Genomic DNA, 16,000 nt, shown 5'->3' on the forward strand with positions numbered 1-16,000 from the left:
CGCCATGGAGAGGGGAGGCTGACAGGCCTCCCGCTTCCTCGGCCGGCCCCGGGGACGCACCTCAAGCCCAAGGTCCTGCCGCGCCTTTCGCGGGTGCCTGCGGGCTCCTGAGGAGGGCCAGGAGCCCCTGACCGAGGGCGACTCACCAGAGCCCTTCCCGCCACCTCTCCTGCCCCCACAGCCCCCTCACACGCCGCCCCCCCACGGGGGCGAGCTGCCGCCCGGCCCCGGCTCCCGCCCTGCGGCGGAGCCAGGCGCCGCTCCCGCCGCCGGAGGGGCTCCCCGGGGCGCGGAGGGGAAGGGCAGCGCGGGGAGGCGGCACCGCTCGCCCACCTGCCCCCCCCCTCCGCCGCCAGCGAGGGTAGTGATGAGGCGGCCGCGGGGAGCGGCTGGCGGGGAGCAGCCGGAGGAGTTTGTTTGCTGCCTGTCCCCGTCTCCCTGATGCTCTGAGCCGGAGTCTCCTCCTCTCCCCGCGCTCGCACCCGGGCTGGATGCTCCGCTCGCTCCTCGCTCCGCTGCCACAGTCGCCAGCCGCTTCCCGCCGCCCCGCAAGAAATGGAGCCGTCCGCTGCCCCCCTGGACACCACTCCGGACCCCGCCATCGTGCAGCCCCCCGGGGCCAGCCCGCCGGTGCCCCCTCGGGAGCAGCAGCAGGAGCAGCTGCGGATCGGGGAGAGCGGGCAGTTCAGCGAGGGGCTGGAGGACAGAGGTGAGCACCCGCCCGCCCCTCACCCCTGACCCGCCTTTCTGCCCGCTGCCCTCCTCTGGCATGCCCCACCGACTCCCCTCCGCCCCGAGGCGCCCAGTACACACCCCCCGACAGCTTTTCCTACACCCTCCCTGCAGCACCCTCACGCCTCGCTCTCCTGGACCCATCCTCGTTCCGCCACAGCAGCCCTTCCCGCCCCCTCTTCTTCAGCCCTGGGTGCCCCACAGCGGCTCTGCCCTCCTAACTGCCCCCACCGTCCGCTCTCCGCTGGCAGCCGCCCGCAGTGCTTCTCACCTGCCCGGGTCTCCCCCGGACACCCTTGCCTTTCCCCCGCGCCCCGCCGCAGCTCCGGCCTCCCGCGGTCCGAGGGCCTGCAGGCCCCGCTCCCGCCCTGCCCCTGCCGCCGCCTCAGCACCCCCACCGCCGCCCCTCACAGCCCGCCGCTGGCACTCGCTTAACGTTCCACCCCGCTCCGCCCTCGCAGCTTTTTCCCTTTTTAGTTCCCGTGCGAGCCCCCCGCGACAGCTTTAAAATATTTTTATAAACTCTGTTCGTGGCTGTTCCCACCTCGCCCGAAAACTTGCCTGCCTGGCGGGGGGGCGGGTGCCGGCACATGGCGCCGCTCCTGCTCTGCCGGCGAGGGGGAGCACCCGGGCCGAGGGGCGCAGGTGGCGGCGGCGGCCTGGGGGGCTCCCGGGCGGGGCGGGCGGTGCCGGGGGTGTTCCGGCGGCCGAAGAGAAGGAGGTTACCTGCCGGCGGGGCTTGTGGCTGCCGCCTTCTGAGCAGGGGCACAACGGGGTGTTCGTGTGGTGGTCCGCCACAGCCCGGGCGGGGGGGCGAGGCCCGGGCGCTTACCTTACTCGTCTCCCTTCCCTTCCGTGTAACGCACTTCCACATAACTCGGTTTTTATTATTTGCCTAAATATCCGACCTGGGATGGAAAGCTGCCTGCTTCTAAACCCTGTTACTCTTTTAATGGGAAGCACACCTCTTTCAGACCTCTGTTCACGCTGTGTGAGGCACTCATCTGCTGCCCATAAAGGCAGCTGCCATTTTAACCCTCCCCATTGCCCTGTCCTCCACAACGCCTCCAAGGCTCCTCTTCCACAGAATTTGTCTCCATTTTTTATTTCACGCATAGGCTTTCCTTAGCCTCTCTGTTGCCTCTGTTTGCTTTCAGCATCCTGCAGTTCCTTTTGTGTTCTCAGTCTTCATCCCATCCTACATGTAACCTGTGTCTCCCATTCTTTTCCCCAGCTTTCCAAATGCCCGCGCCTGCCCATAGATCCTAGACACAAAGTAGAGAAGTAAGGAGGAAGAGCAGTCACCATCTTCCCTGACAGGTTTCAGTCACATCAGGGCTGGGGACAGCCCTTTTTCCAGGGGTACCTCTGCCAATGGCAGAGGACAGACATCATGATTAAGGGCGATTCGAGGCTTCAGTTCTGTTTTAAATAATCGGAATCAGGAATTTTGATTATGGTTCAAACACAGAAGTTTGATTCCAGAAAATTTTAATTTGTGCCCAGTATGACAGAGCTAAAGATGAAAACTGTCCCTTTTGGTATTAAGGGTAATTCCAAAAAGAGGGAGTGTCTGTTGAACCTAACCTGTCTTTCTAGGAGGGAGACGAGACTAAAGCTGCTGATTTTATTTCCTTCTCTGCCTTCACGCTCTTTCTATGGCCCTTGCAGTAGCTTTCTTTCAGCGTTTCCTATAGTCACCAATTCCAGCTACCAGGATAATTCTCAGTCATTGTAGAGGAAATCTGGTATGCTTTTTGCAGGTTGTCGCTGTTGAAATTGTTACAGTCTGTCCTTTTAGATTGTACTTTTTCTTATGATCTTTTCCAATGAATCATAGCAGATCCAGTTATAGAGATGATACTTCCGTGTTTGCTAAAAATAAAAACCAACCCTAAATTTTGGAACAAGATATTTGCTGTTTAAGAGCCAGATCCAAAATCAGTGATAGTTTTGTGGATGAGGTCCTTAAATTAACATCTTATGTGAACAATTAGCCTTATCTCTTCTACAAATTCTAACTTGACATTTTAAAATGATCCCTTAGCCAAATAGAAAAGTACTTCTGGTAAGTCAGCATATGGTAAAGAATATCCTAGAATCACTTCACAAATATGCCAAGCTTGTGTTCCGCAACTGTTAGGCAGGTTTTTTCTCCTTTTGATTTTTTTATGGGAAGAAAATCTGTTAATATATGAAGGTACTGAAAGATAAAGTAAAAATCCAGTGGATTTAACCAGCTCATCTTTTCTTTACCTTAAGGATATCTTTGTGTTAAATAAATTAATGGCAATAAAATTACTCAATACGTTAATTTCAGGGTGGAGGAATTTTATCAGTAGATACTAGCTTTTTATTTTTGTAGCCATGCAGGTCATACTGAAAGATTATCTTTCAGCCTCCTGTAGATGCTTAAAATTTGTTTTCTTACGGTCAGTATAAAAAATATGGAGGTTTACCTTGTGAATTGTGTTGTTGTGTGTAAATTAATGAGCTGTTGTTGCTTCTAAATAATTTTCATGCTGTGGGCTTGGTAGTCATGTGAAATGAGTTTGTATTTTTGTGCACAGTCCCCTAGGACACTTGTAAGAATAATATGATCTTTCTCAGGGATGCAAATTGTAAATACAGAAAATTTATTTGAATTATTTTAGGAAGGAAGGGATCACATATCTGACAGCTAGACTATGCCAGCCATTTTGAGAGAGAGAGAGAGAAAGACACACACATGGCAGGAGTGGTTCAGTTTTATAAGGATTTCAGTCTCTGTCATACTGGACACGTGCTTGACATGTAAAATACTAATCAGCAATGCTACACTAGCTGTGGGACTTATTAATTTCTCAATTTAATTATGATATTATTTGATTTGTAAGTATCATCTGTGTATGTTGGACTTGCCAGGTAATAGTGAGCTGTAGCCATGAATTCTAGGATGCCTTTAAGGAAAGAAAGAAGTGAGGATGTCTGTCATTCTTATCCGTGTTTTTCTGAGGTTTGAAATATTGAGAATCAAAACTGGCTGAGAAGAGCTACTTTGCTTTACATTCCAAGAAGATTTGGGCTGTAATTTAAAGTCCTTGGTTTGGGAAGGGGCCAGGAGGGGCAAGCACACAAAAGGTGTGGAGATGTGTTTTCGCTATGATTATATTAGTAGAAATCTCTCCTTTGTTTCAAGATGTATTGTTAAATTACCTCATATCAGACAGCAATTAAACTGTGCATCATTATGTGTAGTGGCAGAAGACAGGCCAAACATTGAGGGGAAAAAAAAATTCTTCACAGAAATTAAAGTGGATTATGTGAGAAATAGCTGTGCAGTACTATCGGTAAAAGACTCAAACCTTTCAGAATTGTCATCTGATAGTTTTCATGTGTTAAACAGACAAAGAACACACATGAGAAACAGACTTCATTTCAATATAGGGCCTAGTAATTTTCCTGTATGCAAGTTTGCACATTCTTTTCCATTCATAAACAGGGGAGTGTGTAGCACAAAAGAGGTAGTATTTTAAATTTTCTAAAAACAGTATGAAATTGTCACAGTGGCTTTCTGAACTACCGTAAAGAAACTGCCTCTGCTTTATTGTAATTGAGGTGAAAAAAATATTAAGAATTTTTCCAAGACAGTGTGAATCCCACCAATTATGCTAGGATTAGAACCAGTAATTTTGACAGACTTCAAATGACAGAATAAAATCTGGTGGCTCTAATTGTTACCACTCCTGGATGCCTGCCCCTCTGCTAACACATTGCTGCTCCTGAGGCAGAGATGTTTGATTCGCTTCTGAATTGATTGGAGAACCACTGCAGTTTTCAGCCAGTATATATCAGTCAGTTGAAATTAATATCTGTTAATGTTAATAAACTTGGTTAAACATGGTGTGGATTCAGGAGTACACTGGTAACCAGATCAGGTGTCCCTGCCTTGAAAGTGGCAATAGCCATCAGAGAGAAAACTGGGGAAGGTGAGGATAGTAACAGCTTCAGCTGTTATGTTTTAATCTGCTGCTGAATCTGCTAAAGCTCCTTTCTCCAGCCTTTGTCCAAGATATTAGACCAGCTACTGAAAAGTTGTGCTATTAAACCAGTGGCCCAGTGCATTAGGTACAGGCAAGTCCCTCTGAAAAGTGATCATCATCTAAGAGGAACCACCCACATTTTCTGGAGTAATTAATTAAGAAGGTTAAAAGCCAGCAGGTGTTCTCTGTAGTTAAACAGATTTGAGCTGGAATTTGCAGGTGAAAAAGAATGTATGTTTCAAATCAGGTGAATATATTAAGCACAAAAGAATCTGAATGGAATAAATAAAAGGCAAATATGTTAAATTATGAATGCATTTTAAAAGTGGCTGAAGACTCAGACTGAGAGAATGAAGATCAAAGAATATTTTTTTCTTTATTTTAACCCTGAATTCTTCTCTGTGATTTAAGATGAGCGGACAAAAGACTTCCACAAACTGAAAGCATCAAAAAGCAGAGAAAGCAATCCAATTCCCTTGTGTTCAGCAGACTTCTGTGCTGATTGCAGTAGGGGCAGAATTGGTTCTTCAGTTAGTTCTGGATAGGGATGTATTCTTACCTCACATGAAGGACATTATGCTTCAAGAGATTTTTTCAACTGTGGTAGCTTTGATTCTAAAGCATGCCAGCTTCCACTTCAATGCTCAATATGCATAGTATATTCCCGTGCATGGGTAGGTTATTTCACAGAGACTGGTGAGCATGAGTATTTCTTCTATGTTAATTATCTTCAGGATCCTGAACTGCTGAAGCGAGTTTTGATCTGAGTTAGCATAGGACTGCGCCCTTTCTTGTGTGTATGTACAGGTGGAAAACATAAGTGATGTGATTTTCTGTAACTGTCCTACAATTGCAGTGCTCTTTTTAAGTGACTGATGCATGGGTCTTGTGAAATCAAAGTAACTTGTGTGTGCTCTCCTTACTTATGTGTTTCTGTTGGCTTTGTTCATTTAACCTTAATAATGTGAGTAGAATTTGGTTCTGTATTGATTCTATATGTAACATAGAATGTAAATGTGTGATCTAGGTCTGAACTAACACAGCTGTGTTATTAAAATGAGCCATGTATTGTTTATACCCTCTTTGCTTATTGCTTATCAGGTTTACTAGAAAGCAGTACAAGGCTAAAACCTCATGAAGCTCAAAGCTACAGAAAGAAGGCATTGTGGGTTTCCTGGGTCTCCATTATTGTCACACTGGCTCTTGCAGTGGCTGCTTTCAGTGAGTATTGGGAATGTTTTAAATCTTCACACCTCTTCCTTTTTGTTTTTCTTTTGGGCTCTCAGAATTTCTCTCAATGGAAGCTTTCTCATTTTTTTTCTTTGTAACTGCTAAAGAGGTTTCTTTCTAGACTGCCCGTGTCTGCATGGTGCTTATAAATTAGTAAAACTGTTCTTTTTTTCTGCAGAGGAGAGAGTTGTTGAAGGTCGGAGAAAGAAACAGGAGATGTTGATTCCTGCTAGCATTTATGCATGTGGAACTGTTCATTTTGCAGAATAGTGTAAAAGTCATTATGCAGTGGATTGCCTTTAACCAAAGAGGTCAAATATGACAAGGCTTAATCCACCTGGGATTTCTAGTGGGAATGCTGTAATAAAGAATAGTGAATTATAAGGGAGAAATACATAATTTATCCATATTACACTGACAGATACCCTAGCACAATGCTAATCTAGAGGAAAAATACCAGTTTCTTTTTAAGCCAGTGTTTTTCTTTAAGTTTAAAGACATTTGTTTAGTTCACCTTTACATGAAGAATTTGGGTGGAACTCCCCCCAAACAAACCACTTTTGTGTGGAAAAAATTAAATATATTTCTTTTATTTCAAAACAGGAAAAAATGATACATTGTGTCAATAAAGATTTTTTTTTTCATTTTAATTTTAGTTCAATGCAAATTTGTAGAATACCAGCTTTCTATTGTGGTCAATTAGGTAGCACTGCATTACTGTAAGGACAAAAAGAAATGTGGAATCTGGAACAAAATCTTTGCAATGGCACATTCTCCCTTGAAAAGAAGGAAAAAACAGAAGTGACTGACTTACCTGTTTATATAAACAAAAGGAAAGCTCTGTTTAGAAGACATCTAAGATGTCTCAAAACATCATTCTTCAGCTTGATAAAGACAGATTTGCATTATTTTTCTTTTTTTTTGAAGCTGCAGCAGCATGTGTTTTGTTATTCTAATCTGTGGTGTATGACCTGCTGCTGGAAGTTGGTGTCAGCTCCCAGGAGAGATTATTAGAATCTGACCAAATGGTCTCTGAAAACTCAACATATATTACTTGAAGCGATTTATATAGAAACACAGGCACAATAACTTGATTCAAAAAAAAGAGAAAAGGAACACTTAGAAGCTGAATATAACCCTATAAGGAATTTGAATGTTTACAAGAAAGCCGGACATCTGACTTTCCATTTTATTCTGCTTCATGAAAATTCAATAGTCTGTCTTTGCTACTGAAGCAACATAAAAGTAAATACTGTGTTACAAAATAAATTTGTTACCTATGAACAATATAATTTTAGGGAATATTGAGACATGTCTTGATTTTTATTTTATGTTTTCATTTGTCAGATTTGCAAGATGTAAGTATAATGTGGGTAACTAAAGCACTCCATTTCTTTTAAAAAGGTGTTTTTAAATATGTTGTAAGATTAGCTAGGCTGGCTGAAAGCTTTTATTTTCTATTTTCCTTATTTGTGGCATTCTGGTAGTGTTTAGAAACCCTAACAAAAAACCGTCCCTGTGTGGATATACTGTGACTGCAACTCAGCTGGAGTGGATAGGCATTGAACTACTAAAATCAGCTGTTACTAGTAGGCTGATTATATGCTTTTGGAATGTATCTTTCCTCATCATTTGAGGAGGCTAAACTTATGAAGAATAAAAGAGGAATCAGCACATAGATACATATTAAATCTGTATGGAATCTCTTAATAGACCGTTGACAGTGAACTTACATGCCACAAAAGCATTGCCAGGGCTTTTCATATGCTTGGTATTAAAGCTTTTTAATCTTTGAGGAAAAGTGATTCTTTTGGAATCACTTTGCTCCCCCATGCAATTTCAGCAGTTCTGCTCTGTTCATCATCTCATGTTGGCTGCTGTCTTTGTGCTGTCCTTTTAGCAGGTTCCTCTAGCCAATCCATGAGTTGTGAGACATGCCAGGTGACTAGTGTTTGCTGCCTGCTTGATATACATGACGAGTTGTCACTTTGGGGTGTCTGGCACTGCCAGTTCTTTGCAAACACCAGCTATTTAAAGAATCCTGATTCTATTTTACCTCTTGTATATAATGGTAAAGTGTTAACAATACAGTCCTGATGTTCCATTTCTGTGAAAAATGGGGACCTGCTGTGCTAATTGTTGGGCTCAGCTGACTACTCTTTCTGATTCCCCTATACATTCTTTCTGCAAATTTCTGTTTCATCTTCTCATAGGCTTCAAAATACTTTCTTGCAAGTGTAGCCTACGGTGCAGCAGCACATGATATAGTAGAGATAGCAGGGAGCTGACATTACTTGATAACTGTTGTTGAAGAAATAGAGGACATGGAGGGTAAGGAAAATCCTAAGGGGAGTGATACCTGTGTGCATGGTCTGCGTGGAGAGTGGGGAAATGATTCAGGAACCTCCTTTTCCAACCAGGTGGTTGTAACTAGACTTCCTCTTCCTTTTTTTTATGGTCTGCCTCCTCCCTTGAGTGCTGCAGCTTGATCACCATCCTTCCTTTCAAGACTAGTCTAGTTGCTTCCAAAGCTATCTTTTTCTAGCATTAAAGTAAGTTGGAATGGTTTCTCTTGACTGGTATAAGATGTTTTCTGTTGGTGGGATTATGATGATACCCCAGCTGAACTCTGATCTTCTTTTACTTGGTAATATTGAAAGAGTTTGGTAAATCTTACGTTGGTCTGAATACATAAAGTAGTTTCATTGTTAAGTAATGATCTATGGCACATGAGGTGTGAGATCCATTGATCTGAACTCTGTATGTCAGACTTACTATTAAAAAGAATCTGTCTATAATGTACTATAAAGGTGTATAAATTCAAGTTATGATATACCTATACATGTCACATATTTGCTATGTAACAGGGGTATGGTATGTATTCTGTCTGTGATGGGCTATTTTGTGGCCTGAAATACCAGAACACAGAAGATGAAATACTGATATATGCATCAAAATATGCGTGTTCTCTCTAGGTTTGGAAAGCTAAACTAGGCTAGGCAGGATATGGAGCAGAACGGTTGCTTAAGGGAAAATGAAATTGTCATCTTTCATTCACTAATATTGAGAAGCAGGAGTTACACAGACCATAAAATCAGCTTTTTCCTGACGGAAAATCAGGAAGATATCATAAAATCAGCTGACAGAACAGATCTCTTACTGTCAGGTACTTATACTTAGTTTTACTATAGAAATAGTGTACTTCTAAAAGAGCATGTGGAAGCCTCAGTCCCTGAGTCTAAATACAGCTTCCGCACTCTGTGGTAATGGTTGTGGTCTCATTGGCTTTGAGTGCTGTTGAAGATGTTTCTCGCCAGCATACAGTTGCACAAGGCTTCAGTAAGGTCTTTACAGACTTAAATTTGTAAGATCCTTGAGGTCAGTGGAGCCCTATGGTATCGTCTTTAGCGGCTGAAAGTTAAGCTCACTTAGAATCAGTTATGCATATCCTGACGTTTGTGGTTTCGTGCAATACTTTTATGGTCAGATACTGAGCAATGCCTGATGAATAAGTTCATTCCACTTTTCATTTTGATGCTGCCTGAAATATGCATGCTTGTAGAATTCTCATCAAGAGGGGATTTACATTTTTAGAAATATAAACTGAGACTGAGCATGATAAAAATTACTAAAATTAACATTAACTTATTCCTCAGTGCCCCAAGTAAGTACTGGAATAATAATTTTAATATAATGATTTGTTTCTGCTTTACAATAATATAAGAAAAGAATGAGAACGTAATAGAGAACAATCTCTATTGTCAGAGATTAGTTGCTTGAGCAGAAATTAAACTATAACAGTAAAAGCTATATTTGTGTATTTTTCAAAATGAAGTTTTAGTAACATAAATGTCAAGAAACTAAGAATAATGGGTTTCAAAACACCAACGTTCCACTCCACTTGTAATAGTCCCTCATCCTCTATTACGATTCTGAAACTAGGTTCAGTATGAAGCTGCAATACTGCAGCTACAGAAAGAAATTATAGTTGTTATTATGAAATTATTTAGACTGCAGCCTTATGCTACACATACATATGTTGCAAAAAAAGATGTTCATATTATGTTCTCATTCTTTTCTTATATTATTGCTAAGCAGAAAAGAAACTCTCATTCTATCTGGTATTTCTTGTCCAGTGTAGACTTGTGATTCACAGAATGTAGTTTGTTCATTCATCTTCCTCATTTGATTAGCTAAAAGTTTTTCACAGTGAATGGAGTAGTCATATCAATATATCAAAACAATGTATAGACCAAATTCTGCACTAAAAGCTCTCTTTGTAGTCAGAGATTGAGCAAAGATTTCGAATGTATTCCTTTGTAAATGTGGGCTTTGTAAAGGGCTTTCATGAGGCAGCCGTCGAGATGGAACTTGCAGACAGCCTGTCCCAGTGTGGTTGGAGCACGCCTGAATAGGCCCTGCGTGCTAATGCATCACGGGAAGACTTAACACTGGGCTGTTTGCAAAATGCTGGGAAAATAGCAGGCAGGTTGTGAAATCTGTCCTCATGGTTGCTTTAGAGATCGCTCCTTTTAGATCACCACAGACGTATGTGAGGGTTTAGCTTTATAGAAATATTTGAAAACTTGAGTGCGACTACATGATGCGAGGTCCTATCCTGTTAAGTGTTTAGTCTGTTGTAGTAAATACAAACTCTTATTTTGAGAAGGTGAATTCTGTTAATGTGTATAGTATTTCAGATGGAAATTTGGTAGATACACTTCTATGAGTGGGAGTATTTTATAGGATCAGCTATTGGCCCATGAATAAGATATTACAAGTAAAAGCAAAGAAACTGACATTGTGATTTTGGATACAAAATCAGGTGTGTTTCAGAATGAATTACCGAAAAATAATTTATTAAAGGGAGCTTCCACATACTGGGATTAGAGAGGCAATTTGTTTGAAATGCATGGTCCATATGCTTAGAAATTTCGGGGTAGAGGTTGCTTTCAGATTATAACTTCATCCCAGTTCAGACTCTCTAACAGACAGATTCAAAAGCCAACAAACTTTAGAAAGTATGGATCCAGGTCCACTTTATTCATTGGAATGACTAAATTGAGCCATAAAATCTCATTTTGGTTAGCTGCAGGACATGACTGCTGATTCTTCTCCCCTATTATGCTACTCCGGTGCACTGCAAATGGAGTTAGATGGTACAAACATTGAGCAATTGAAGGTGTTATCCTCTGGATGCTCGGATGTGGATGTATTGATGTAATCTGTCATTCCTCATCTCAGGCACCCTACTTAGACAACTGAGTTGGTAATTGACTGTATTAATTTATTGATGAATATATCATTTTCCCAGTGACCTGTTCTGATTCTTGCTTAAAAAATTAAATATATCTGGACTTTCCCTTATGTTTGCACAATACTTAGTATATCCTGGGCACAGCTATGAATAATACTAATAAATAATGTAGGCGAAAGTTCATGGTTCTGAGGCTCTTTAGTTTGGATATCCAATTCAACATTCCTTAAAGGTCACCGAGTTTCAGACAAATGATGGGCATTCGGAACTCGGGCCTGTTTTAGAGTGTCTCAGCTAGGTACCTAAACAGAATTTTCCAGGATCACTGACCACATGAAAAATTTTGGTCTTTGTGTCTTCTCTTCCAGGAGCTATACAGAATTGCATTTCTCACTCCTAAAGACCTGAGAATATTTTTTGGTTTTTTTGCAATAGAGCACATGGCATTTATTCAGAAAGTTACATTTCAAGTCACAATACTATGCAGACACAAAACCAAGTAAAGGCTAAATACAGAATGGAACTGCTGTGTAATAGTATGCAGATCCTTCATTTGCATATTTCTCAGGGCATTTAATTACATCAGTTACAAAAAGACAGATGCTTCAGGGCTGTAGTCTCACAGAAGTGTTAATGAAATATAGAAGTTAAATTCCCAAGATAGAGTTCTGATATTGGTGATACTTGTGCAACCCTATTGTCCTCATTATAGCTGCATCACTACAATCAAAAACAGAATATGGTCCTAACCATGTTACACGTAAAATCTAAAGGAGAAAAAATCCACTGCCTGTGCAGCACTGACAAAAGACAGCCATTTGTCTAGCTCAGTCTGTACTTAGGAACAGCAAAATGTAATTTTCATTCACTGAAAATGAAATAAGAGACCAGTAAGGGCCTGTCTTTTTTTAGGTGTACAAAACTCTAAGTGACTTTCTTGGGAGGAGAAAATAGCATATGGATGTCAAGTTCAAGACTGATAGCTGTTGAACAGAAGTATAGGTCTAAAATCTGCAATGCTTCACACATCATGAAATCGTGTTCTTAGTTGGCAGGCAAAATGATGATAGAAGTCTGTGAAATCTAGAACAGGCTACATAATGATCTCTGTCTATGTATCTGAACAGTAAACAATTTAAAGAATTGTTGCTGTGGTGGAAGTTTTGTTAAAACTGAGTTTGTATTTGAATGCTAACCTTTAAAACATATGAGACTTGTATTTTTGCATTAGAAAATTGCAATTTAATCATTACTTGTGCTAAGTACTGATTTCTTTCTCATGAGAAAGAAATTAAATTTTGAAATTAAAACAGGATGCTGATATTAAGGGGAAACTTGCACTATAGCATCATTTCATGAAGAATGAGGAACACACAAGTATGTTAAGTCTAGGCTATTTAGTGTAAAAATCATAATCACAATTCTTGTTTTATTTTCCTTTCTGAGGTTGGGAGGGGGTGTGTGCAAAAGTATGAAATAAATCTAGACCAGTAAGAAGAAGAACGCCCTTTAAATGAATTAACATCTATCTTATATTACATAGTTTATATGAGGAGGTTTTAGGAACTCGAAATCTGGTCTTTAGTTTTGTCTCAGATCTCTGCTAGGTTTCCAATAAAGGCAACTTTGTGTTTGATTCAGAACTTCCAACTAAGAATACAGTTGTGTAGCAATATACAAATAAGTAAATAGCTAGGCAGTGTTAAGTAATTGGGCTGGTGTCATGGATCCTACTCATATACCTGAGAGATTCATACTGTGCCATTAGAGATAGATGTAGGTAGAGGCTGTATGTTGCTTATGAGAAAAGAAGAGCTGAACACTTAATGGGGAGGGTTTTAGGCACTTGTCAATAACTGGGTGGTATGGGAATGATGTGCCCTACAGCCATCCCATGTCTGTAGTGCATGACAAATGTGCATCTTGGCTAGCAGTAGACAAAAATAGTTAGAAAAGGAAGGAATATTAGGTTTATTGCATGTAATTGGTATTAACTATTGTTCGTAAAAAAACCTGTTTGACTACTTCTGTATAAAATTGAGTTTAAATGATCCTCTAGTGCAAGTCTATATTGCTACTTTTGCTTTATTTGGTATATCACATATATAAGTGGTTGCGCATCTGCCCTTTGAAGGGCAGTCTGCAGTCTTAAGTCAAATGTATTTTCAATCAATCAACGTAGCATTAGTTCCACAAAGCAGTAACTCCACTGTTGCAGGCTTGCCCCTTGTGCAAAGGCATGAATCTGTTAGATTTCTTTATGAATACCTGATATACTAGTAGAACTTGATTTTTATAGACCATGAAGAATTTTCTCCGCTCTCCCAATTTAATAATGCGCTGCTTTGCCTATTGGCAAAGATGAACTTGTAATTCTTTGTATGTGGAGCAGAAAATCTAGGAGTAATGAAATAAAATGGATGTTTACTATTAATTGTACAGTATCACTTTATTGTTTGTGAGGTTGTAAAATGCTACTGAATTAAAACAAACTTCTTGCGCAGCACTGAAGCTGATGAAAATCACAACATAGCTTTCTTAGGTTTTCTTTACTTTTGACAGAAATTTTAAAATATTCATGTGTGTTAGCTTAGCAGACAACAAAATGTAAACAACAAAATGTAAACTTGTACCTGATTTAAATTTGTTAGTAACATTTATAACTGTTTTCCTTTACTGGGGAGGTTGATAGTGCTTGGTGTTTACTTCTTGGCACTTGTTCTCTGTGATTTTTCAGTAACAGTCTTTCAGTTTGTTTTGCTGAAAGTTGAAGCTTGTTAGAATTCTATACTGAAAAAAGTATTAAAATCTATTTGCAGATGACTCATCTTGTTTTGGTATGCTTGCATTGTAGGAGGAACTTAATAGCAGCGGAATAATCACATAAATAATATCCACTTCTTTACAGTGTGATATAGCTCCCAGCAGATCTATACCATGTTGCAGTAGAACATACTGTTGGTTGGCTGACGCACATGCTTCCCTGTCGCCAACTGATGAAGCAATGGCAATTGCTAGATGAGAAATGAGAGCATCTGAGAGTCCATGGCTATATACAGAGTGGTAGTACAAAAATCTAACTGCGGGTTATGTTTTTTGAATAGGTGGCACTGCCCCTGCTGAGGTTAATAACCCAGTATTAATTGAAGGACACTTCTGTTTCTGAAAATACCACCAGCAAGAGCATAAAACTTATGTCCTAGATACTCCTATTTGTTACATGCTATGACACTTTTTGAAAAAAAGCAAGTCAATACTGATTTTTGTGAAAAATCTAGTTTGGTAAATTAATCTACTAGTTAATTAAAAAAAAAAAATCATTGTAGGTGATAAACTGTAATAGAACCCTATTATGCTCTGTTAAGCAACTGTGCTTGTCCAGTGTCGTGGTGTGCATTTCTGGCGCATTGTAAAACGATGCGTGTGTGTGGTTTGATCAATCCGTTGTTGTACCCTATTGAAAATATTACACAAATATTATTCTGAAATAAAAATAGGTAAAAATACTGTGGGGTTAGGTTGTTTGGTGCCTTTGGTTTTGGGGTTTTTTTTGCTTGTTTTTGTTTTTTGTTTTTGTTGAGGGGAAGGTACTTGGATGATAAGGGTCTACAGTTGTTCTGAGCTCTGTTTTGCATTCATAGATTTTGATAGCCTGTCAAGCAACTGTAGTGTCAGTTGGTCAAGTCTTTCAGGTTGGAAAACTTTGATACTTTGTATTTAAAGGATAGTCCAACCTGGTCAGGTTAGTTTTGTTCAAATAAGGGTTATCATAAGTCTTTGGTAAAGACTGATACCAAGTCTGGAGGTTTGGGAAGGCAAGATAACTTTTAATAGACACTAACCTTCATTTGCAAATCAGCCTTCTCCAGAAGAACCATAAAGACTTCCTAAGTATCTCTTCTGCCTTTCCTTTGATGACCCATAACCATTCCTTTTTCTCTGGAAGTGCAGAAAAAGGGACAAGTAAGCTTAGCTTCAGAGTTTGAAGGAGCAGATTAGTCAGTGCTTAGTCAAAGAAGAGTGACCAGAAATAACCGTCTGGTAGTGTTGCTAGACAGAAAAGCTGCAGAGGAGGGGAGATAGTCTGACAAATAGTTAGACAAGAGGCATCTGACTTCCAGGAACTGCTGCAGAATAAATGTCTTTTGGTACTTGCACCACAAACACTGCCTTTCTGGAGAGATCTCTGGGCCTTTTTCATGCGAGGTGCAATGCCGAGAACATGAGCAAGATCTACTGCAGAACAGGATTCTCAGCTGAATCCTAAATTAAGATTTCTCATCAGATGTGAAGACTGTTTATCTTCTGCTATTAAAGATTATGCATCAAGGAACTGTTAAGTATAACGTATTTTTTCAGTATATCAAGGTGAAGAAAATATATTGTCCTCGGATCACATTTTTTAATGAAACATTTCAGTGGCCAAAGAATGACAGTATTTCCTCAGTCTCTGAAAAGAAAAATCTCAAATTTTAGAGGAAAGATTTATTATCATTCAGTGGGAGATTTAATAGAATGGAAATGCAGTCTGCAGTGTCCGTTAGGATGTGTAGCTGGGCAAAATGAAAGTAGCTCCATGCATTCCCATTCTGGTAGGCCTCATAGACAACTGATAGACAGGTTAAGGTATATTTGAAATGCTGAAGTTCAAATTAGAAAGGAGTTCCTTAGAAATAGTATTTTGTGGAAACCACATAATTAATTTTACCTTGATCAAAAGAATGTTTTGCGATCCTTCTGTGATAAGAATGCTCTTTCA

General features: G+C 40.5%; 1 protein-coding gene across 1 annotated transcript in view; it reads left to right on the top strand.

Moving 5' to 3' along the window:
- Positions 1 to 555: 555 nt before the first annotated feature.
- Positions 556 to 16,000, top strand: part of TMEM163 (transmembrane protein 163) — a gene marked incomplete at both ends in the record, with an annotated part of 104,009 nt that continues 88,564 nt past the window's right edge. Inside the window, 2 exons of the mRNA XM_082001612.1 lie at positions 556 to 709; positions 5,856 to 5,975. Of these exons, the coding sequence (XP_081857738.1) occupies positions 556 to 709; positions 5,856 to 5,975 (274 nt within the window). The remainder of the gene's footprint in view (positions 710 to 5,855; positions 5,976 to 16,000) is intronic.

The sequence above is a fragment of the Phaethon aethereus genome (genome assembly GCF_964289735.1).
Source record: "Phaethon aethereus genome assembly, chromosome: 6".
In the NCBI taxonomy this organism is placed as follows: domain Eukaryota; kingdom Metazoa; phylum Chordata; class Aves; order Phaethontiformes; family Phaethontidae; genus Phaethon; species Phaethon aethereus.